Source organism: Stomoxys calcitrans, chromosome 1 (assembly GCF_963082655.1).
Source record: "Stomoxys calcitrans chromosome 1, idStoCalc2.1, whole genome shotgun sequence".
NCBI classification, from domain to species: Eukaryota; Metazoa; Arthropoda; class Insecta; order Diptera; family Muscidae; genus Stomoxys; species Stomoxys calcitrans.
In genome coordinates, this window is record NC_081552.1 from 167,368,158 (window position 1) to 167,394,202 (window position 26,045).

Here is a 26,045-nt window from a genome sequence, read left to right on the forward strand (position 1 = left end):
AAAGGTAGAGATATTGAGCTGAAATTTTTCACAGATACAAGATATGGGCTCTATCTTGATATAGCCCCCATTTAGAGCGATCCACCAATTTAAGGTCTAAGACCCAAAAAACAAATTTATTATCCGATTTTGCTGAAATTTGGACAGTGAGTTGTGCTCTTCGACATCCTTCTTCAATTTGCCAAAATTTGGGGCAGTGAGTTGTGTTTGGGCTTTCGACATCCTTCTTCAATTTGGCCCAGATCGGTTCAGATTTGAGGTCTTAGGCCCATAAAAGGCGTATTTATTTTCCAATTTCGACGAAATTTGGGACAATGAGTTGTGCTACGCCTCTGGACATCTTTCTGCAATTTAGCTCAGATCGGTTCTGATCACTTTAAGGTTTGGACCCATAAAAGACGCGTTTAATGTCCGATGTCGCCGAAATTTACGACAGAGAGTTGTGATAGGGCTTTCGATATCCTGCTTAAATCTGGCCCCAAACGGTCCAGATTTTAATATAGCTGCTATATAGCCCGATCTCTCAATTTATGGTCTAGGGCCCATAAAAGACGCACTTTTTGTCCGATCTCACCGAAATTTGGGACAGTGTGTTGTGTTAAGTGCTTTGACATCCCTCTTATATTTGGCCCAGATCGGCCCAGATTTGGATATAGCTGCTATATAGACCGATCTCTCGATTTAAAGTCTTGGCCCCCTAAAAGGCGCATTTAAAACTCGATTTCCATGAAATTTGACACATTGTCTTATGTTAGGCTTTTCGACATCCGTGTCATATATTGTTCAGATCGGTCTACATTTGGGTATAGCTACCAAAAAGACCAATATTTTTTTTAGAAAATTTTACAATGTACTTATTAGACCACTCACGCAAAAATTATCCATTTTTCACCGGATTGTGAAGAAAGGATGTTTACATATATACCCCAGGTGGTGGGTATCCAGAGTTCGGCCCAGCGGAACTTAACGCCTTTTTACTTGTGTTTACTTCCCACAACTGTGCCTTATATGGCACAAATCGGTTGGTAACCTGATATAGCTTCCGTATAAACCGATAGCGGATCTTGACTTCTTTAGCCGCTAGAAGGAGCAATTACTATCCGATTTGACTGAAATTTTGAATGAAGTGTGCCAAGTATTGTCTAAATCGGTTCAAACTCTGTTATAGCTCCCATATAATCCGATTTCGGATCTTGATTCTTGAGCAGCTAGAGGGCACAATTATTACCCGATTTGACTGATATTTTGAATGAAGTGTTGTGACCATCAAAAACTGTGCAAAGTATGGCCCACATCGGATCATAACCTGATATAGCTCCGATATAAACCATTCTGGGATCTTCATTTCTTAAGCCGCTACCGGCCGCAATTATTAACGGATTTGGCTGAAACTATGTTTTGATTTCCAGCTACTGTGCCAAGTATGGTCTAAATCGGTTCACAACCTGATATAACTCTCATATAAACCGATCTCCCGATGAGCCACAATGGGCGCTATTCTTATCCTGGAATTGAAACTTTGCACAATGAATTCCACTTTGGTCTCCAACAGCAAAAGTATGGGCCCAATCGGCTCATAACTTGGTTTAGCTCAAATAGCAAAGCAATTCTTATCCATTATCCTTTGTTTGCCTATAGAGAGATATCGCTCAAAGAATTTGACAAATATGATCCGAGGTGAAGGGTATATAAGATTCGACCTGGCCGAACTTAGTATGCTTTTACTTGTTCCATTTTTATGCCCACCACCATTTCCGACCCTACAAAGCATATATATTTTTGTGATCGTCGTAAAATTCTAAGACTATTTAGCCTGTCCTCTGTGCCTGTCCGTCCGTGTGTCAGTCAATTGTAAACACGCTACAGTCTTCAAAAATTGAGAAGTTAAGTTGAAATTTTGCACAGACTCGTATTTCTTCTATTCTTCTTCTAAGCTCTTGAATAGGCGAAATCAAACTATATTTGGATATAGCTGCCTTATAGACCGATCTGCGATTTAGGGTCTTAAGCCTGTAAGAGCCAAATTTTTGATCCGATTTCGCTGAAATTTGAAACAGGAAAATGTTCTACATGCTCCGCTATTCAATCCAAACATGGCCTATTTCGGTTCATATTGACATATAGCTGCCATATTGACTGATATGCCGATTTTGGGTCTTGAGCCCGTAACAGGAGCATTTATTATCCGATTTCGATGAAAATGGAAACAGTGAGTTGATTTAAGCCTCCCGGCATCCGATTCAAATATGGTTCAGATCGCTATTTCGCTGAAACTCGAAACAACGAGTTTTTGATTTGAGGTCTTAAGCCCATAAAAGCCGCAATTATTATCCGATTTCGCTGAACTTGAAATAGTGAGTTGATCAAGGCCTCCCGATATCCGACTTAAATATGGTTTAGATCGGTCTATATTCATATATAGCTTTCTATTTCTACTTTAAACCTTTATCCCACTCGCTCATCCTTTGACAAAATATATATTTTTATACCTCGTAGAATTCTAGGACAATCTAGCCATGTCAGTCCTTTCGTACGTCTATCCGTCTGTTGATTATCACTCAACATTCTTTAAAACATCAGATCATGAGCTCAAACTTTGCACAGATTCCTTTTTTGTCCATTGCCAGGTTAAGTTCGAGGATGGACTATATCCGACTTTATCTATAGCCCTTATATAGACCGACCTTCCGATAAATGGTCTTGGGTCCCATAGAAGCTGCATTTATAACCCGATTTCGCTGAAATTTTTTATTGTGAACTGTGTCAGTCCCTTCGCCATTCATGTAGAGTATGATTCATATCGGACCACATTAGGATATAGCTGTTACATATATTGATCTTCCGATTTTAGGTCTTGCGTATTTATAACCCGATTTTGCTCAACATTTGTATGGTAAACTGGGTTATACCCTCGAAGTCCGTGCTGGGTTTAGCACAGATCGCACCATAGTTCGATATAGCTGCTACGAGTTCATAAACGATGGATTTTCACAGGCTTCTGGCGAAATGTGTTTAATATCTAATGCCTTTTTTACTTGTCAATATTTGCAGCGTGCTGCGACAGACAAATGAACAGGGTCTTAGATTTTTAGGATTTTCGTTAGTGGGTAAAGTCTTTGTCTACTAATGTATACGGTAATGTCTTTGTCTACTTCCTCACAAGTAGCACATAAAAAGAAACTGTAAATAGTTCCGTTACTTTGAAACGGATAATGGGAAGGCTAAATCCTAGCTTCCAGTCCTAATTCACGAACTTTTTGCAACAATATCGATGAAACTTAAAACAACATATGGTTCCTATGCCATTGTGAACATGAGACTATCTTAAACAAGGAATTTCTTACGTGGACAACAAGATTAATACATTTTTAAATTATACTGCTGACGATAACAATATCACACTGATATTTATTCACTTTTAAGGTGCGTTTATTTCACACTGTAAAACGTTTCTTTTATATTCCTCTTTACCGAAAAATCCATTTAAAATCGCCAAATATTACAAATTGATTTGATGGATACTCGAATAGTTCCACGCAGCTAGCATAGTGAACTTCACATGTGGCATAACTGACCATTAACTAGTAATAATTATGCAAGGGTCAAATAAGACCACATAGGGGCTATATCGCAGCCATTTAATGTACATACTCACATACATGCACACTAAAGATTATACGTACTGCCCGTACAGCAATGGAAATTCCTCCCACCTTTGTCCTGTGTGAACAATTTGATTCTATTTCTAGCACCAGTGAAAAAAATCACAAATACGCAACACGATGATACCACAAAGACTGGAAGTAATTCTGCAGCGTATACGACGGATACGATGATGATGACATCAAATTTACTGGCACCGACATCAGTGCAAGGAAATCAACTATTCCACGAACAGCATGACGACCATTGCCTCATGACCGCAGAGTCATCGATGCCACCATCAACATCTGTTATTAATCGGTCATTTGATAATGTTTCGCCTCGACCATACATCTCCATTGAAGGTATGTCCTTGCCACCTCAAAAGCATGTTGTCCATCAATGCTGTTTGACAAAGTGTTCGTCCATGTGTGTAAGAACGAGACCTTGATGATGGTAACGATAGCTCATCAATTAGGCCATTGTAATGGCAGAACATAAATGCAAGTCTATCTAAACATTCGCGTAGTTTGTGACTCCATCGTTTAAAATGAATTCATCAAAGAGACATCTAAACGTGTGTGTGGTTTCATTTTGACATGTTAGTACTTGTTCATATATGTATGTATGTAAGTGTGGTTAGTGTCGTTCTTGTTTGGCCAACTAAGTAGTTTGCTATAATTTTCCTAAAGCCATAAACTAAGATTGCCCCGCGTAGAGTTTAATGAGAAACAAGTAAAAGCGTGCTAAGTTCGGCCGGGCCGAATCTTATATACCCTCCACCATGGATCGCATTTGTCGAGTTCTTTTCCCGGCATTTCTTCTTAGGCAAAAAAAGGATATAAGAAAAAGATTTGCTCTGCTATTAGAGCGATATCAAGATATGGTCCGGTTTGGACCAGAATTAAATTATATGTTGGAGACCTGTGTAAAATGTCATCCAATTCGAATAAGAATTGCGCCCTTTGTGGGCTCAAGAAGTTAAATAGAGAGATCGATTTATATGGGAGCTGTATCGGGCTATATACCGATTCAGACCATAATAAACACGTATGTTAATGGTCATGAGAGAATCCGTCGTACAAAATTTCAGGCAAATCGGATAATAATTGCGACCTCTAGAGGCTCAAGAAGTCAAGACCCAAGATTGGTTTATATGACAGCTATATAAGGTTATGAACCGATTTGAACCATACTTGGAACAGTTGTTGGATATCGTAACAAAACACGTCGTGCAAAATTTCATCCCAATCGGATAAGAATTGCGCACTCTGGAGGCTCAAGAAATCAAGACCCAAGATCGGTTTATATGGCAGCTATATCAGGTTATGAACCGATTTGAACCATACTTGGCACAGTTGTTGGATATCATAACAAAACACGTCGTGCAAAAGTTCATCCCAATCGGATAAGAATTGCGCACTCTAGAGGCTCAAGAAGTCAAGACCCAAGATCGGTTTATATGGCAGCTATATCAGGTTATGGACCGATTTGAACCATACTTGGCAAAGTTGTTGGATATAATAACAAAACACGTCGTGCAAAATTTCATCCCAATCGGATAAGAATTGCGCACTCTAGAGGCTCAAGAAATCAAGACCCCAGATCGGTTTATATGGCAGCTATATCAGGTTATGAACCGATTTGAACCATACTTGGCACAGTTGTTGGATATCATAACAAAACACGTCGTGCAAAATTTCATCCCAATCGGATAAGAATTGCGCACTCTAGAGGCTCAAGAAGTCAAGACCCAATATCGGTTTATATGGCAGCTATATCAGGTTATAAACCGATTTGAACCATACTTGACACAGTTGTTGGATATCATAACAAAACACGTCGTGCAAAATTTCATCCCACGCGGATAAGAATTACGCACTCTAGAGGCTCAAGAAGTCAAGACCCAAGATCGGTTTATATGGCAGCTATATCAAAACATGGACCGAAATGGCCCATTTACAATACCAACCGACCTACACTAATAAGAAGTATTTGTGCAAAATTTCAATCGGCTAGCTTTACTCCTTCGGAAGTTAGCGTGCTTTCGACAGACAGACGGACGGACGGACGGACGGACAGACGGACGGACATGGCTAGATCGACATAAAATTTCATGACGATCAAGAATATATATACTTTATGGGGTCTCAGACGAATATTTCGAGTAGTTACAATCAGAATGAAGAAATTAGTATACCCCCCATCTTATGGTGGAGGGTATAAAAAGTAAGAGCGCGGATTGCATACTTTTTCAAATAAGGAAAATGCCCTCTATAGGCTCAAGAATTAAAATCGGAAGATACATTTCTAAGAATATTATACCTGGTTATGGACGTACAAGGATCAGTGTTTTATATTGAATGGGTAGGATGCCCCGAAAGGTGATTTCACTCCTAGGCCAGTTCGGAACGTTGTAACACCCAAGCAAGAAAAGGAAGACCTGGTATCTGGGGAGCCTCCCCAGGGAAACATCTGCAAACTCGGAGAAGAACCTCCTCCCTAGGATGGAAAGCCTGTGCCATAGTACACGCGGGAATGAACGGAGCACGCATAGCGGATCGTCTCCTCCCCACACTCATTAAGATATCATTCACAGTAGCCATGCGGGACTCCAATGCGCTTGGCCATTTGGCATATCGCACATTGTCCAGTTATGACTTCTGTAATCGTACTAAGTGACCCCTTATCGAGGGGCACCAACTCCCTCGTTCTCTTCCGGTAAACTGGCAGCCCAACAACCATCCAGTTTTGAAGGTGGCATGTCCATCTTTGAACATTTGCGGCCAACGTAATGACTCAGACCTCTGTCTGAAAGATCGTGCCCTCCTCCAGGATCAAACTGACATACTGATATTGAGTGTCTCCGAGTAAACCCCAGTCCTGTCCCTGTCTCCATCCAGCAGCCGTCAGTGAAGACCTAGGGCTCATGCAACTCAACCACAGCATTCGCTTCCACTCTTCCCTTCCGGGAAAACGAATCCGGAACAACCTCTCCCGAATCAGTACTGTAGACAGGTAGTCTGAGACCCTCTTTAGACTTCCTCCCGCATCCATGGCCTTTAGAATGGAGCAGTGGCCGCATCCCCCTTCTCTCAGCATACCAAGTTCCCTCAGAGAATAAGTACCTCAACAGGTTGTAAATTCAGCATCGCCTCCAGACCCACCTGCGTTGCGAATCTTAAGGCCCCCGTGATCCCGACAAAGGCCAGTCTCTGTATCTTTCGAAGTTCCTTGGGTCGTGCACTCTTCTCCAGAGCCTGGCCGCATCCCCCTTCTCTCAGCATACCAAGTTCCCTCAGAGAATAAGTACCTCAACAGGTTGTAAATTCAGCATCGCCTCCAGACCCACCTGCGTTGCGAATCTTAAGGCCCCCGTGATCCCGACAAAGGCCAGTCTCTGTATCTTTCGAAGTTCCTTGGGTCGTGCACTCTTCTCCAGAGCCTTCTATCATAAGTGTGCTCTATGCGTCAACACTGGTCTCACAACGGTCGTGTACATTCAGTATATACTCTTCGGACTTACTCCCCACTTTCAACCGAACATCCTACTGCAGGACTAGAATTCGCACATGCGGATCATTCTTGTTACGGTTGTTGGAAATCACAACAGAAAAGTTTTTGCCACTTTTGGACATACATACATGCTACTATGGATATACAATTAAGCCAATAATTAGCTTGGAGGCCACCGTAGCGTAGAGGTTAGCATGTCCGCCTATGACGCTGAATGCCTGGGTTCGAATCCTGGCGAGACCATCAGAAAAAAATTTTCAGCGCTGGTTTTCCCCTCCTAATGTACTATGCCATGTAAAACTTGTCTCCAAAGAGGTGTCGCACTGAGGCATGCCGTCCGGACTCGGCTATAATAAGGAGGACCCTTATCATTGTACTTAAACTTGAATCGGACTGAACTCATTGATATGTGAGAAGTTTGTTCCTTAGTGGAATGTTCATGGGCAAAATTTGCAATTTGCTCCCTTAATCCGAAGAGTATGTCCCTAAGTTGGTTCGATCGCAGCCAAGTCTGTTAGCCGCGAAGGCCGGGCATTGACACAAGAAATGTTCCAACGTCCAACCCATTATGATACCGAGACCCATACTAACCTCCTTCAAACTTCCCACCAGTAATAGACTAGTAATCTCACGATCCGGCTTCATAGGACTTATATATTCGTTTCAGTGTTTCTCAAAGTGAAATAACCTTGGACATAAGCAATTACCACATTTCGCTTAAACTAGACATCCTTAAGATATATAAAATTCGCCATACTATCATTCTATTACTGAAAGGAAGTAAAAAGGAGGTCTGTATAGCTTTTGGTATTATAGGGATGCCCAAAAATAATTGCGGATTTTTCATATAGTCGGCGTTGACAAATTTTTTCACAGCTTGTGACTCTGTAATTGCATTCTTTCTTCTGTCAGTTATCAGCTGTTACTTTTAGCTTGCTTTAGAAAAAAAGTGTAAAAAAGTATATTTGATTAAAGTTCATTCTAAGTTTTATTGAAAATGCATTTAATTTCTTTTAAATAATGCGCAATTACTTTTTGGGCAACCCAATATTTGAACAAAACTAAAAGTTTAAAAAAATATACGGTCCCAAGGCTGTGTTTTTCAAGACTGGGAAGACTAGGATAGACAATGATCTTCATATTGAGACATCATGCCGTGCAGTGGGGGAGACGGCAGGAAGTGCAGAGACTATCGTATCCTCGACGGGACTCACAGATACACCAGATTCTTGGAAAGGTTGATCGAAGGTTTATCATTAAGGAATTTATGGGAAAGGAAGCCTTGAGTAGCTTCAAACAATTTAAGTCATCCGGACCTGATGGAATAATTCCGACGTTACTACAGAAAGGGACCTACTATATGGCACACCATCTGGCCACTATATTTAACAGCGTGCGTAGGACTTGCATATTCTCCGAAAGCCTGGCAGGAAACAAAGGTTGTGTTTATACCCAAGCCCGACAAGGAAAGTTATGCGACATCAAAGGCCTACAGATCTATAACCCTTACGTCCTTTCTACTCAAAACCATGGAACATATTGTGGACACGATGATACAAAGTAGGACATCCATCGAACTGCTCAAATACAAACAGCATGCCTATGTTAAAGGAAGGTCGGTGTAGACAGCCCTGCACGAGGTTGTGCATAAAATAGAAGAATCCTTCGATGCTAAGACGTACACATTGGCGGTATGCATTGACCTTGAGAGTGTTTTTATCAATGAGCGGACCGACATACTGATCCAGTCCTTAGCGACTGGAAATACCATATGCTAAGGAACAGGTGGATATATTGTGGGTCCCATGAAATTAATATAAGGGAAGGTGGCACGAGGCACTCCACAGTGGGTATTTTATCGCCATTTCTATGGGAGACCACCATAAATAACCTATTACGGATACTGAATGAGGCGGGATTTGAACCCGTCTGCTATGCAGACGATATTATAATTTGCACCACATTTCCTCAATAGAACTATTTCGATATCTGACAAGGTCAAATACTTAGGTGTGATCTTGGACAGGAAACTGAATTGGAAGTGTCGCGTTCAGGAGCGTACTGAGAAGGCTCACAAATATTGGGCACTATGTAGACGGGCAGTAGGCTCGAAATGGGGCCTGAATACTAGGATAGTCCACAGGCTCTACAGGAGCGTGATAAGACCAATATTTACTTACGCCTCAGTAGTTTGGTAGACTGCTATGGAGAAAAAGTGCATCATAAGGGCCATACAACAGGTTCAGAGACCATGTCCGCATAGTCGGAGCGATGAGGACCACGCTTACGAGGCGACGATAGGAAACCTGGAAGGAAGGGAAGAGGTTTCCGATCGGATACTTGAGATGAACTTTGAAGTCGAGTGCGAGGCACTGCTGCCATCTGCACAGTCTTGAATTGACGGAACCGTAGTATTGCCATCTGGAATATCATGTTACACGGATGGATCAAAGCTAGAGGATAGAGTGGGCCTGGTGGTTTACATTGAAAACCCAGGGACTGATATCTGTTTTAGACTGCCTGACCATAATACGGTCCTGCAGGTGCAGATCCAGACGATTACGGAATGCGTGGAGTGGTGTGGTGCTAACGCGAGGACGTCGATTGTGAACATCTTTACCGACAGTAAAATTGCCTAAGGGCAATAACAACCAGGACTACCGTCCGAACAGTCTTGCAGTGTAAGAAGGAGATTAACGCCTTCTCTGAGGATGGGAAAATCCGCATCGTTTGGGTGCCGGGCCATAACGGAGTAAGGGGAAATGAAAGGGCAGACGATTTGGCGGCGAAGGCAAGAGGACTGCAGTCAATAAACTTGGTTAACCCGAAGCCTTTCGGGTCGACGCAGTCCGAGTTGAGGGAGTGGGCCACGAATGCGCTTGCAACATTGTGGAATAGGGAAACGGTCGGTAGGACGGCGAAAATCCTATGTGGGGATACATATCGTGGGAAGACAATAGTATTACTTAAAGGAAGCAAGAAGGAGGTCAGTATAGCTATTGGTATCATAACAGGACACATAGGACTACGAGCTCACTTATGTAAAATCGGTGCGGCAAGTGATAGCATGTGTAGGGCATGCGGGGAAGATGATGACACGTTGAAGCATTTCCTTTGTCATTGCCCGGCTTTCGCGTCCAATAGATACCAGTACTTGGGTGGAGACACAATATCAGACAGAAACCAACTTAGGGGAGTGGTATTGAAAACAATTAACGATTTTGTGGGTAGCGCGGGGTTCGTGGCTTGACATTCTCTTTTTAGATGTTACTTATTAGTTTTTAGAGCGCACAACAAGCCAATGTGGCATGGGGCGGATTAATATCTGCACCCTCTTTTCAACCTAACCTAACCTAACAATATCTAAATTTGATCCGATTGTGATGAAATATTGAGCACATATTTGGACGACAAAAAAAAGCACTTCGTGTCAAATTTGGTAAAGATCATACCAAGAGAACCCACTATCTCCAGCTTTAAAGGGCATATCGGATGAAAGATATATTACTTACTTACTATAATTGGCTATGACAGAACATTTGTTCCACTAGCCGAACGTAGAATAGCGTTCGAAGCGCCTCAATATTCTGCGCTCATTCTAAAATCTCTGACACCAAGTTTCGAGGTGTCTCCCACCATATTATCTTTCCATCGGGTTTTTGGTCTTCCCGGTTTGCGTGTGCCACCGTGTTTTTTGTATCGTTGTATTTTATTTTATTTTACTTATATGGTTTGTACATAGCTTCTGGATTGTTTCAACGCTCTTAGATCAAGATAGTTTTAAGTAGGCTTGGTATAAATGTTTAGTTAGTTTTAAGGAGTTTGGATCCCGGATTTGGTCCTTTTATTCCATGGATTACTACCATAGATAAGATAATGATATGAATGGACGAGACTTACGACCTCAGGTCATTCAACGTATGAGGAAATATCCATGATAGTTGGAGTAAGGTAAGTAAGTGACATCTTATAAATGGAATTAAATAAATCGGAAAATAAAACATGAATATTAGGACCCGAGTAGCCTTCTACTGCTTTTAGAAGTTTACATTTTTGTCTGGTTTGGCAGAAATTTTGAATTTTGGCTTAAATCAGACTCACATAGCCATTTTAGTCGATTGTGATACCACAGGAATAGTAGAAGCAAGTAGCCTTTCACGTAGCTTCTATCGTGGAACCATCAAGATCGTCTTAAGTATTTAGATGAGCTACAGGGTGGCTGATGAATATTGCTACAATGATGAATATTGCTACATTTTTTTTTCGGTGTATGGAATACATTTTTCTTTTATTCATGTTAAATTAAATTATTAAATTAATTATTAAATTATTATTAATTAAATTAATTAATTAATTAATTAAATTAATTATTAAATTATTATTATTAAATAGAAAAAAAGTTATTACATTTTTTTTTGGTAGCGGCTTTCATCAGCCACCCTGTATGTCTCTCTATATAGTAATTTAGCTCCCGTATAACTTGACATATGGGATTTGGGATGTACTCTAAGGAATTAAGACTGGTCATATTTAAAATGTTACACGGAAATCATTGAGAGATGGCTGAACAGTTTAAAATTCACCTGGTTTGGGTGCCGCACCATAAAGATATCCCCCGACTTTAAAGAGGATTCGTCTTTATATCTCTAAAGCAAGCTCTGTCAAATTTCAAGAAAATCAAATGGGGGCTTTGTATACGAATTTAGGCTGACGGAAAGGCCTACATCGGATCTGAAAGTGTGCCATAAGTAATCAGTTTACTTAGCAATGGGTCTCTCACTTCTTCTCTTTGATGACTTTACGGAATACATATATTTGTAAAATAATGTGCAGTAAGAACTACTTACAACTTAAAAATTTGCTTTAATTTATTTGGTTTTAAAATATAGGTGTTATGAAACATAAAATTCTCATCTATTGGATACATTAATATATTTCCAAGGTCGAGGATTCTTATCAATTATATACGCATTACAAACAATATCCGGCCAATTCATCCAGGGTACAATCTTTACGACAACATTCATCGTAGACTCCAGGCAAATGCCGTTGCCTTCGTGTTTTCGTCAGTGTGTTAACGTGGTTACCATAAAGCAAGTCATTTAAAACAGTACCAGTGTTCAAATTTGACATACCATCCATTTCTTTCAATTTGTCGGGAATATCCAAATCATGGGTTACTGGGAAAAAGAGTAGATTTTTATGAAGTTATGTCAGATATAGTTTACAGACGTATTTACCGAGTGTACTGCTAGATTTTTTACTTAATGTCATTGGGTTATAGCCATTAATACAGACCATTTCTAATACTTGTGTCAGCGAAGGGCCACAAAACCGTGAGCCGTGAATTCCGTACAAAGCAGCGATAAAGATAAAAACGCTTACCAGTTTCATATTTTAAGCACAATTTTTAAGTCTTAATGCTTGTGTTATATCAGTGAGGTGTAATTATTGACTACTTTCTATAATTTTGGGTTTCAATATTTATAGCAAGTGCATATCAATAATAGCACACATGTCTTCCCACACAGGATTTTTATAATATGCAAATATTTGAATAATTTTTTGTAATAAGGCTTTTAAATAGAAGGCTCTTAAATATTTTTTGTACAGTTTTCTCCTACTACTAAATTGCAAATTTTTGAAATTTAGTAGTAGGAGAAAATTCCATTAAAGAACAGTGGCAAAATTCTGACATATCAATGAGTGCTGTCTTCTTTTTATAGCCGAGTCCGAACGGCATGCCACCGTGCGACACATCTTTGAGGAGAACATTTTACATGGCTGTCATACTATTCCATATCTGGGACGACATTCGAGGTCGAGTACGAGACAATGTTACAAGGGACACAATTTGCTACGCGGATCAATCGAAGATAAAAACAAAACCGGTCCAGCATCTTAATTGAGGACAGCGATGATGAGTTCTGTTTCCGGTGCCCTGACCTTAACACGGTCCTGTACGCGGGAATTGCGGCTATCACATAAAGCGTGAAGTGGTACGGTCTTAACACGAGGACTTCGATTTTTACGGAGCGTAAGTCGGTCATTTTATCGCCACTCCTATGGGTGACCGTCATAAATAGCTTATTCTGCTACGATGGTAAGACGTAATGATCTGAACCAGATATGAGAAGGGCCAAATGGGTTTAGCAGGTGGCATACGACTGGGATAGACCCAGGGGTATCAACGTTAACCCAGAGAAGATTGAAATCTGCCTGTTCACAAGAAAGACGATGGAGAGTCAATTTGAGGAACCACGTTTCCTCAATAGAACGATTTTTATATCTAACAGGGCCAAATACTTAGGAGTTATCTGGGACAGGAAACTTAATTTGAAGTGTCATATTCAGGAGCGTACTGAGAAGGTTCACAGATGTTGGGCACTATGCAGACGGGTCGTAGACTCAAAATGGGGCTTGAATCCGAGGAGAATGGGGCTCTACAGGAAAGTGATTACACCAATACTTACATACGCCTCAGAAGTTATCCTGATGGAAGTAACATTATGATTTTAGCGTGATATTTTGTGGTTCCTAATTGTTAGAAAATATTGGATCACCATACAACGGAAAACGCAAGGAAAGCATTTGTGGTTCACAACATGCAAACTTCATTCGTAATTATGGACCATAATGTTCAAAAACTTCCCTCCAGGGGCGTTTAACCATGGTTTTTCAAATAAAAACATACATTTGGTCAGGTTTGTTCCTTTCAGATCATCGTATTCAAACACATTTAAAAACTCTCGGAAGCTTTGTGAAGGAGAATTCGCCTCCTGTTCCTATTCCAATTTATTGAAGAATTTCGGCTAAAACTCTCTAAATCTCCCAGTTTCGTTAAAAAAATTGTTGCAGTCTTTCGCTCAAGATTACTAAACTAGTTATTAGAGCTAACTGTGCCCTACGAACCTTAAAGACAATCCGAAGAACTTATTTAAGTTATAGAAATCATACCACTCTTTACTTAATACACGAAAAAAAAGAAGTATCTGTGTAAAATTTCAAGCGGCTAAGTTTACGCGTTAGACCGCTATCGTGATTTTGACATACGGACGCACATGGCTGGATCGACTCAGAATGTGATGAAGATCAAGAATATCTATACTTTATGGGGTCTTAGATCAATATTTAGAGGTGTTACAAACAGAATGACCAGATTAGCTTACCCCCATCGTATGGTAGTGAGTATAAAAATATAGATTTGTGCCAAATTTCTGCTCAATAACTCAATTTTTAAAGGCTGTAGCGTGATTACAACAGAGCGACATACAGACGAAAATATACACGGGCATCATGAAATCGTCTTAAAATTTCACGACGATCAGAAATATTTGTGCTTTGTAGGGTCGAAAATTGATAATTCGATGTGCTGCAAACGTAATGACTAAATGAATATACCCTTCATTTCAATGTATTAATGCTCTTTCACTATTCCGTTAGTTATGAGCAAAAAATTCAATTGTATGAAAGTTTAATCAAATCTGTTGCTTTAATCGACTTTGAACGTCCGAAGTCGATTATTAATAATGAAAAAAGTCGCAAAGTCTATATTTTCTGAAAAAAAATCGACTATTTCATAATCGAAAAAAGTCTAAAAGTCGACTTTTCAATTTTACTTTAGATCTCTAAGCGCCGCGCTTTTCGGACTCGGCTATAAAAAGGAGTTTAAAATTGAATCGGGCAGCATTTCATTGATATATGAAAATGTTGCTTGTTAATGGGAAAATGTTTATGTTATGTTATGAATTCATGTTATCTACTGATTTGCTTCTAGCATTTGTTACTTGTCGGTCTATGTTAATTACTATTATTAATTTTTTTTAATATATTTAACTGTAATTCAGAACTTAAATTCACAAATTTTAACTAATGCCGTTTCTTTCTTTATTTCTAGGTAAGTGTTAATGTCCCATAAAATGCCATTCAATAGGGTAAGTTAAAGTTACAAATAAATATGGGAACAAATTAAAAACATCAATTATGTACAATATGTTCGACTTTGAACAATAATAAATGACAATTTCAATAATTTAACATGTCCTACTCTTTAAAAAGTTAATTATGAGAGCTCAAGAAATACAACAAAAGGTAAATGTTCTAAAGAGCCGAAACTTGGGAAATTTCAGCCAAATCGGACGAGAATTGCGCCCTCTAGAGGTTCAAGAAGTCAAGACCCCAGATCGGTTTATATGGCAGCTATATCAAAACATGGACCGATTAAAGCCATACTTGGCGTAGTTGTTGAAAGTGCTACCAAAACACTACGTGCAAAACTTCAATAAAATCGGACGAGAATTGCGCCCTCTAGAGGCTCAAGAAGTCAAGACCCAAGATCCGGTTATATGGCAGCTATATTAAAACATCGACCGATGTAAACCATACATAGCATAGTTGTTGGAAGTGATACCAAAACACTACGTGCAAATTCTAATAAAATTGGATAAGAATTGCGCCCTTTAGAGGCTCAAAAACTCAAGACCCGAGATCAGTTTATATGGCAGCTATATCAAAACATTGACCGATATGGCCCATTTACAATACCAACCGACCTACACTAATAAAAAGTATTTGTGCAAAATTTCAAGCCGATAGCTTTACTACTTCGAAAGTTAGACGGACGGACGTACGGACAGGCGGACTAACATGGCTAGATCGACTTAAAATGACATGACTATCAGGAATATATATACTTTATGGGGTCTTTGACGCATATTTCAAGGTGTTACGAACAGAATGACGAAATAATTGTAATATACCCCCATCTTACTGTGGAGGGTATAAAAATCTACTTGTGTTTGTTTGTATGCTTGTTTGTGTGTTCCTTTTAGACTCAGAAACGGCTGAACCGATTTTCTTGAAATTTTCACAGATGGTGTATAACGATCCTGTATTGAAAATAGGGTATTACATTTTTCGATATCTGAAGGGGGGCGGACCCTCCCCCTTACCCTCAGAAACGCCAGATCTCGGAGATGGGTGGTGCAATTTAAGCGAAATTTTGCGTGCTCTCTTATAGTAACCTACAAACAAAAATTTGGTATCCAAATTTCGGATTGGGTACCTAGGGGGGGGGGGGGGGGGGTAGTCGCCCCGCCCCCAAAACCTACCAAATATATATATACACCAATAACGACAATAAAGGACTCAAATGAAAGGTATTTAAGATTAGAAAATGTATCTGATATCCTGTTGTCCCCTAAATCGGTCATATATACCGACTATAAAAAATGGGACTCAAATGAAAGGTATTTGAGAGTAGACGACGAATCTGATATCAGCATTCGGGACCAACTGTCTAGGGAACGTTCCATCACCATAACAACCCACAAATAGGACGTATTTACTCACCAGAATTTGGGTCTTCAAGGCAGTGGAGCTCGATATTGATCGTTTTTGGGGCCCATACCTCAAACCGGACATATTTGCTGACTTTTGCAATAAGGGGCTTAAATGAATGTTATTTGAGATAAGAAAACGAATTTGATATCAAGTTTCGAGGTCAATGCTAATATGGGGATCAAATAAATGATATATAGATACATGAGAATAGAGCACGATGCTGATATTTTTTTAGGGCTAAGTGTTTGGGGGAACACCACACTCCCCAAAACACCCTTAAATCGGGCATATTTACGGACCATGTCAATGTGGGGCTCATATAAAAGGTGTTAGGGAGTAGAACACAAAATTGATACCCATTTTCGGGACCAATCTGGGTGTCCACCCCTTTCCCCAAATAGACCACAAACAGCAAGTATTTACTGACCATCGCAATATGGGGCTCAAATAAAAGCATTTGATAGTAGAATACGAATATCCGCTCTTTCCCCATAAAAGGGTGAATATTTGCCGACCATGCCAACATGTGGCTCAAATGATAGATAATTGAGATTCGAAAACTAATTTGATAACCAATTTTGGGTCCAAGTGTTTGGAGCACGCCTAACCCTATAAACTATACTTAAACCAATGGCAATATGGGGTTCAAATAAATCGTATTTTAGGCAAGAGCACAGGGCCAAGTGTCTATGGGACCACCTCACCCCCGAAAACACTCCTAAACCGGACATCATGAGAATATCGGGCGGAAATAAAGCCTTTTTAGAATGGCCTTAAATCGTCCGAGCGAATTCGTGGTCCAACAAAGATCATATCGGATTCAGATAATATTGTTATACTGTCAGTCATACTGTTATACTGTCAGTCAAGCGATATGCATATACTTTTTTCGTAGCATGGTATTACACTAAAAGCTGTTTAATAATTGAAAACCAATATTCAAAGGATAATTTTGTTCCATAAATGGTAAAAGAAGGCGCAGCGGAGCGGGCCCGGTTCAGCTAGTAAAATATATATTTCCTAGTCAAGACGATGACATTATAATACGTTAGTGGTGTCGCCACAGTCTATAAGTCTTGGTGAATACTTATGTAATACGGAAGCATGTTGATGTTATTGGATAAATAAAGATTATGGTTCTGTGAAGTAATTAAATGCTCTTTTATATTTTCTATTTGTTTCTTGTCATATCTTTTGCATACGCATTTCTCTTTGACATTTGAAAACTGAAACTTTTTGCTGATCAGCACCAACTTCCATAGAACTTATAATTTAGTCGGCATTAAACATTTAAGCAAGTAAGCTAGAACAAGTAATAATGTGCCAAATTCGGCCGGGAATCTTGGAAACCCATCACTATGAATTTCGCAAAAAATTTCTGCAAATGCAAATTTGCTCATAAACATTACATTAAAAAACAAAGGCCAACTTCTCATATATCAATGAATGCTATCCAATTCAAATTTAAGCTCAGTGATAAGCGATCTCCTTTTTATAGCCAAGTCCGAACGGCGTGCCGCAGTGCGACACCTCTTTAGGGAGAAATTTTTACATGGCTTCTATGCATGGCAGAGTACTTCACAAATGTCGCCAGTATTAGGAGGGGATGAGCACGACCGAAATTTTTTCTCCGATTTTCTCGCCAGGATTCGAACTCTGGAGTTCAGTGTCATAGGCGGACATGCTAACCTCTACGCTAAGGTGGCCTAAAATTTTTATATACCAAATCAGGCAAAAATTGAAATTATAAACCGATTTCGGTTAAGGCTCAAGATTAGAGCTAGCAAAATATCGATGGCACTATCGATAATTTATTTTTTGTCAAAATATCAATTGATATTTTTTCTATCGATACTATTGGCAAAATTCAATTCTAACTAAGTCATTCCGTTTGTAATACCTCGAAATATTCGTCAAAGACCCCAAAAAATATATATATTCATGATCGTCTCGACGTTCTGAGTCGATCTAGCCGATCTAGTCGATGTCCGTCCGTCTGTCGAAATCACGATACTGGCCAAACTCGTAAAGCTAGCAGCTTGAAATTTTGCACAGATACTTAACACTGATGTAGGTCATTGGAGATTGCAAATGTGCCATATTAGTTCAGATTAAGATATAGCTCCCATATAAACCGATCTCCCTATTTCACTTCTTGAGACCCTGGAAGCCACAATTTTTCTCCGATTTAACTGAAATTTTGCACCTAGTACTCCGCTAAAACTTCCAACAACTGTGCTAAGCACAGTCTGAATTGGTCTGTAACCTGATATAGCTCCCATATAAACCGCAATATTTGTCCGATTTGGCTCAAATTGAGCAGGTATGTAAAATTAAATTATGCACTTCAATTAAATTTATTTTGTATGAATTCTTTGCAAAATCCATGATGGTAGGTTCCCAAAATTCGGCTTGAGCGGACTTGGCACGCTTTTACTTGGTTATTTTTGTCTTGTGATGAGAAGTGTCCATACCCCATACCCGTCGAGCTCCAGATAACTCCACAATGCCCAAATACCATTAGTTAGTCACATCTGAGATGAATATGAACCACAACAAGTAAAAGCGTGCTAAGTTCGGCCGGGCCGAATCTTATATACCCTCCACCATGGATCGCATTTATCGAGTTCTTTTCCCGGCATATCTTCTTAGGCAAAAAAGGATATAAGAAAAGATTTGCTCTGCTATTAGAGCGATATCAAGATATGGTCCGGTTTGGACCACAATTAAATTATATGTTCGAAACCTGTGTAAAAAGTCAGCCAATTCGAATAAGAATTGCGCCTTTTGGGGGCTCAAGAAGTAAAATAGAGAGATCTATTTATATGGGAGCAGTATCGGGCTATAGACCGATTCAGACCATAATAAACACGTATGTTGATGATCATGAGAGAATGCGTCGTACAAAATTTCAGGCAAATCGGATAATAATTGCGACCTCTAGAGGCTCAAGAAGTCAAGTCCCCAGATCTGTTTATATGACAGCTATATCAGGTTATTAACCGATTTGAACCATAGTTGGCACAAATGTTAAAGGTATCATAGCAAAATACTATGTGAAAAAATTCATTCAAATCGGATAAAAATTGCGCCTTCTAGAGGTTCAAGAAGTCAAGACCCAAGATCGGTTTATATGGCAGCTATATCAGGTTATGGACCGATTTATACCATACTTGGCAAAATTGTTGGATATCATAACAAAACACGCCGTGCAAAATTTCAATCCAATCGGATAAGAATTGCGCACTCTAGAGGCTCAAGATGTCAAGACCCAAGATCGGTTTATATGGCAGCTATATCAGGTTATGGACCGATTTAAACCATACATACCAAAACATGTCGTGCAAAATTTCATTCCAATCGGATAAGAATTACGCCTTCTAGAGGCTCAAGAAGTCAAGACCCAAGATCGGTTTATATGGCAGCTATATCTGGTTATGAACTGATTTGAACCATACTTGGTGCAGTTGTTGGATATCATAACAAAACACGTCGTGCCAAAACTCATTCAAATCGGATAAGAATAGCGCCCTTTAGAGGCTCAAGAAGTCAAGACCCAAGATCGGTTTATATGACAGGTATATCAAAACATGGACCGATATGGCCCATTTACAATACCAACCGACCTACACTAATAAGAAGTATTTTGTGCAAAATTTCAAGCGGCTAGCTTTACTCCTTCGGAAGTTAGCGTGCTTTCGATAGACAGACGGACGGACGGACATGGCTAGATCGACATAAAATGTCGCGACGATCAAGAATATATATACTTTATGGGGTCTCAGACGAATATTTCGAGTAGTTACAAACAGAATGACGAAATTAGTATACCCCCTTTCCTATGGTGGAGGGTATAAAAAGTGTTGTGTTTCATATTCATCTCGGCTAGCTTTAAGCGTTGGACCGCTATCGTGATTTCGACAGACGGACAGATGAACGGACGGACATTGCAGGATCGACTCTTAACGTCGAGACGAACAAGAATATATATACTTTTTTGGGTCTTAGACGGATATTTCGAGGTTTTACAAACGGAATGGCTAAATTAGTATATTCCCACCCTATGTTGGTGGGTATAAAAAAGAGCTAAGCTCAATTCGTCAAATTAGTTAACTACAGAAACTCTAAAACCAGGATTGTGCCCCTCAAGTGCGCAATTTGGCTGAAATTTTTAACATGGTACTTTTTTATGATCTTCTACATCAGTGTTAGGTTAGAGTGACTAGGCTGATCTAAACAGACTAACTTGACCATTTTATTCCTTTGTGATACCACAGTTGTAACAAACCAGGTCTCTGATAGGAATCAAACCTACAACCCCCGCACTGGTAATACAAGTACGCTGGCAACATGGCTACAGGTTCGATGAAGCTCTTTGCATGCTAAGTATGATCTAAGCCAGGTTTAGCTGCCATGTTAACCGGTCGCCCGAAGTTGCTTATTATGTTAAGCAAATAACCTATTATAATCAAGTATAGTCCATTGTGGATGATAGTTGACCGAAACTACTTCCTATTCCAAATTATAGGCCCAAGATCCTAAATTGGGTTATTGGTTTATATGCCAGCGTTTGTATCCAAATACAGTTTGATCTAGACCATATTCGGCAGCTATATAACGGCGTCAAAAATACCTTTTGTGTCCAAGTTTCTTCTTATTCTCTCTTATGGACCTAAACCCCTTGATTATACCCCTCTTCCAATGAAGTTGGATATAAAACCTCTGCTAATTATGGCAGAAATTGTGGTTATGATATTTATAATTTTGGGTCTTAGAAATGCTACGCCCATCTTTTCTGCCACTTTCTTTTAGTGTACAATTTTGAAAAAATATTTGCCATACTAAAACCTTATATATAACAAGTAAAAACGTGCTAAGTTCGGCCGGGCCTAATCTTATATACCCTCCATCATGGATCGCATTTGTCGAGTTCTTTTCCCGGCACCTCTTCTTAGGCAAAAAATTATATAAGAAAAGATTTGCTCTGCTATTAGAGCGATATCAAGATATGGTCCGGTTTGGACCACAATTAAATTATATGTTGGAGACCTGTGTAAAATGTCAGCCAATTCGAATAAGGATTGCGCCTTTGGGGGCTCAAGAAGTAAAATAGAGAGATCGATTTATATGGGAGCTGTATCGGGCTATAGACCGATTCAGGCCATAATAAACACGTATGTTGATGGTCATGAGAGAATCCGTCGTACAAAATTTCAGGCAAATCGGAAAATAATTGCGACCTCTAGAGGCTCAAAAAGTCATGATCCCAGATCGGTTTATATGACAGCTATATCAGTCTATGAACCGATTTTAACTTTATTTGACACAGATGTTGAAAGTAAGAATAAAATACGTCATGCATAATTTCAGCCAAATCGGATAGAAATTGCGCCCTCTAGAAGCTCAAGAAGTCAAGTCTCCAGATCTGTTTATATGACAGCTATATCAGGTTTTGAACCGATTTGAACCATACCTGGCACAGTTGTTGGATATCATAACAAAAGCGTCGTGCACAATTCCAATCGGATAAGAATTGCGCCTTCTAGAGACTCAAGAAGTCAAAACCCGAGATATGGCGGATATATCAGTTTATGGACCGATTTGAACCATACTTGGCACAGTTGTTGGATAACATAACAAAACACCTCGTGCAAAATTTCATTTCAATCGGCTAAGAATTGCGGACTCTAGAGACTCAAGAAGTCAAGACCCAAGATCGGTTTATATGGCAGGTATATCAGATTATTTACCGATTTGAACCATACTTGGCACAGTTGTTGGATAACATAACAAAATACGTCGTGCAAAATTTCATTCAAATCGGATAAGAATTGCGTACTCCAGAGGCTCAAGAAGTCAAGACCCAAGATCGGTTTATATGGCAGCTATATCTAAACGTGAATCGATATGGTCCATTTACAATACCAACCGACCTACACTAATAAGAAGTATTTGTGCAAAATTTCAAACGACTAGCTTTACTCCTTCGGATGTTAGCGTGCTTTCGACAGACAGACGGACGGACAGACGGACGGACATGGCTAGATCGACATAAAATTTCATGACGATCAAGAATATATATACTTTATGGGGTCTCAGACGAATATTTCGAATAGTTACAAACAGAATGATGAAATTAGTATACCCCCCATCCTATGGTGGAGGATATAAAAATCAATTTGTGTTTGTTTGTATGTTTGTGTATTCCTTATAGACTCAGAAACGGCTGAACCGATTTTTTTAAAAATTTTCACAGATGGTGCATAATGATCCCGTGGTGAAAATATGGTACTACATTTTTCGATATCTGAAGACCCTTCCCCTTACCCTAATTTACAGAAACACCAGACCTGGGAGATGGATGGTGCGATTTAAGCGAAATTTTGTGTGCTCTCACATAGTACACTAAAAATAAAAATTTGGTATCCAAATTTCAGATGGGGTACCCCAACCTAAAACCTACCAAACATACATTAAGACCAATCACGACAATTTGGGACTCTAATGAAAGGTATTTAGGATAAGATAACATATCTGATATCCAATTGTCGGACCAAGTGCTAGGGGGACCACCCAACCCCCAAAACACCCCTAAATCGGACATATTTACCGACCATGGCAATATGGGACTCAAATGAAAGGTATTTGCGAGTAGAATACAAATCTGATATCCAAATGTGGGACCTAGTTTCTAGGGGTCCACCCATTTCCCAAAACACCCCCCAAACAGGACTTAATTACTGACCATGGGAATATGGGGCTTAAATAAAAGGTATTTGAATGTTGAATACGAATCTGATATCCAAATATGGGACCAAGAGTTTGGGGGGCCGCCTCTCACCAAAAACATCCCCCAAAGGGGACAAATTTACGACCATAGCCATATGGGGCTCAAATGAAAGGACTTTGGGAGTAAAGAACGAATCTGATATAAATATTCAGGAAGCGTCTTTGGAGCCACCCCACCCCCACAACACCACCCAAATAGGAAGTATTTGCTGACTTTTGCAATATGAGGCTCAAATAAGAACACCCCCCAAGCCGGTCATGTTTGCTGACTATGGAAATATGGGGCTCAAATTAAAGGTATTTGGGAGTAGACCACGTAACTGATATCAACATTAGGGACCAACTGTCTGGGGAACGTCTCACCACCATAACAACCCCCAAATAGGACGTATTTGCTTACCAAGACAATTTGGGTCGTAAAGAGAGTGGAACTAAATATATATAGTTTTTACGGCCAATACCCCAAACCGGACATATTTGCTGACTTTTGCAATAAGGAGTTTAAATGAGATTAAAAAACGAATTTGATATCCAATTTTGAGGCCTATGGGAGTATGGGGTTCAAATAAATGGTATATAGATATATGAGAACAGAGTACGTTGCTGATATATTTTCCGAGCTTAGTGTTTGGGGGACCACCCCAATCCCCAAAACACCCCTAAATCGGGCATATTTACCGACCATGTCAATGTGGAGCTTAAATGAAAGGTATTAGGGGGTACGGCATGAATTGATACCCACTTTCAGGACCAATTTTCTGGGGGTCAACCCCTTTCCCAATATACCCCACAAGCAGCCATTTTTTAGCGACCATCGCAAGATGGGGCTCAAATTAAAGTATTTGGGAGTAGAATACGAATTTGATATCCAAGTTTAGGACCATGGAATCACCCCTTTCCCAAAACACCCCGCAAAGGGTAAAAATTTTTCGACCATGCCAATATGTGGTATTTAAGATTAGAAAACGAATTTGATAACCCATTTTTGGGGACGCCTCATCGTGTAAACTCCCCTAAACCAATGGCAATATGGTTTAAATAAATGGTTTTTGAAAGAAGAGCACAATGCTGATATATTTTCAGGGCCACGTGCCTGGGGGACCACCTCACCCCCGAAAACACCCCTAAATCAAATATCATGAGACTAGCGGGCTGAAATAAAGTATTTTAAGAATGGAGTACACCTTACATCCAAACTTAAATTCGTAGACCAATAAAAATCATATAGGATTCGGACAAAGGCACTTATATTGTTAAACAATTAGTCAAGTGATATACTATTTTCGTCGAATGGTATTTCACTAAAAGCTCTTTAATTGTCGAAAATATATATTCCAAGGAAACTTTTGTTCCATATAAAGTAAAAGAAGGCGCAGCGGAGCGGGCCCGGGTCAGCTAGTAAAGTATATATATTCCGTCTGTCGACATCACGATAGGGGTCGAACGCGTAAAGCAAGCGCTTGATATTTTACATAAAAATATTGAAGTAAGTCATTGGGGATTGCAAATGGGCCATTACGGTTCAGATTTGGATATAGCTCCCATATAAACCGATCTCCCGATTTGACTCCTTAAGCCCCTGGAAGCCGCAATTTTTGTTCGATTTGGCTGAAATTTTGCACCACTGTACCAAATACGGTTTAAATAGGTCTATAACCTAATATAGCTCCCGTATAAACCAAACACCCAATTTGACTTCTTGAGCCCCTGGAAGCCTCAATTTTCATCCGAATTGGATGAAATTTTCACATAGTACCGTTATAACTCGCAACCCTCATATGATGGGGGTATACTAATATAGTCATTCCATTGGTAACACCTCGACATATTGATCTAGGACATAGCTAGCTGCTTCAAACTTTGCATAGAAATATTGATGTAAAGGGTGATTTTTTTGAGGTTAGGATTTTCATGCATTAGTATTTGACAGATCACGTGGGATTTCAGACATGGTGTCAAAGAGAAAGATGCTCAGTATGCTTTGACATTTCATCATGAATAGTCTTACTAACGAGCAACGCTTGCAAATCATTAAATTTTATTACCAAAATCAGTGTTCGGTTCGAAATGTGTTCAAATTTTGTTCAGCGATGAGGCTCATTTCTGGTTGAATGGCTACGTAAATAAGCAAAATTGCCGCATTTGGAGTGAAGAGCAACCAGAAGCCGTTCAAGAACTGCCCATGCATCCCGAAAAATGCACTGTTTGGTGTGGTTTGTACGCTGGTGGAATCATTGGACCGTATTTTTTCAAAGATGCTGTTGGACGCAACGTTACAGTGAATGAACACATTTCGAACCGAACACTGATTTTGGTAATAAAATTCAATGATTTGCAAGCGTTGCTCGTTAGTAAGTCTATTCATGATGAAATGTCAAAGCATACTGAGCATCTTTCTCTTTGACACCATGTCTGAAATCCCACGTGATCTGTCAAATACTAATGCAGAAAATCCTAACCTCAAAAAAATCACCCTTTAGATCTCTGGGGATTACAAATCAGTCATATCGGCTCAGATTTAGATATAGCTCCCATATAAATCGATCTCCCGATTTGACGTCTTGAGCCCCTGGAAGCCGCAATTTTTGTCCAATTTTGTTAAAATTGTTCCATGTAATGTTCTGTTAAAGCTTCCAATAACTGTGCCAAGTACAGCTCAAATCGGTTCATAACCTGATATAGCTCGCACGTAATCTGGTCGCTCGATCATCCTTGGTTCCTAGAAGCTTTAATTTTTGCTGGTTTGACAGAAGTGG

General features: G+C 39.6%; 2 protein-coding genes across 2 annotated transcripts in view; one reads left to right on the forward strand and one right to left on the reverse strand.

Annotated features, from left to right (window-relative positions):
* Window positions 1-26,045, forward strand: part of LOC106090296 (uncharacterized) — an 878,040-nt gene that overhangs the window by 534,843 nt on the left and 317,152 nt on the right. Inside the window, exon 4 of the mRNA XM_059360384.1 lies at window positions 3,750-4,007. Coding sequence (XP_059216367.1) covers window positions 3,750-4,007 — 258 coding nt within the window. The remainder of the gene's footprint in view (window positions 1-3,749; window positions 4,008-26,045) is intronic.
* LOC131994098 (probable insulin-like peptide 1) lies at window positions 12,120-12,503 on the reverse strand. The gene is made up of 2 exons (XM_059360383.1): window positions 12,399-12,503; window positions 12,120-12,338 (listed from the first exon to the last, which is right to left on the reverse strand). Exons 1-2 carry the CDS (start codon window positions 12,457-12,459, stop codon window positions 12,130-12,132), a joined length of 270 nt encoding a protein of 89 aa, XP_059216366.1. The 5' UTR covers window positions 12,460-12,503; the 3' UTR covers window positions 12,120-12,129.

Bases quoted from the DNA above. Each gene is read 5' to 3' on its own strand.
- LOC131994098 (XM_059360383.1), bottom strand. From the start codon at position 12,459: ATGGTCTGTATTAATGGCTATAACCCAATGACATTAAGTAAAAAATCT. The intron at 12,339-12,398 runs GTAAATACGTCT...TCTTTTTCCCAG, and splicing joins AAAATCTAGCAGTACACTCG to TAACCCATGATTTGGATATT.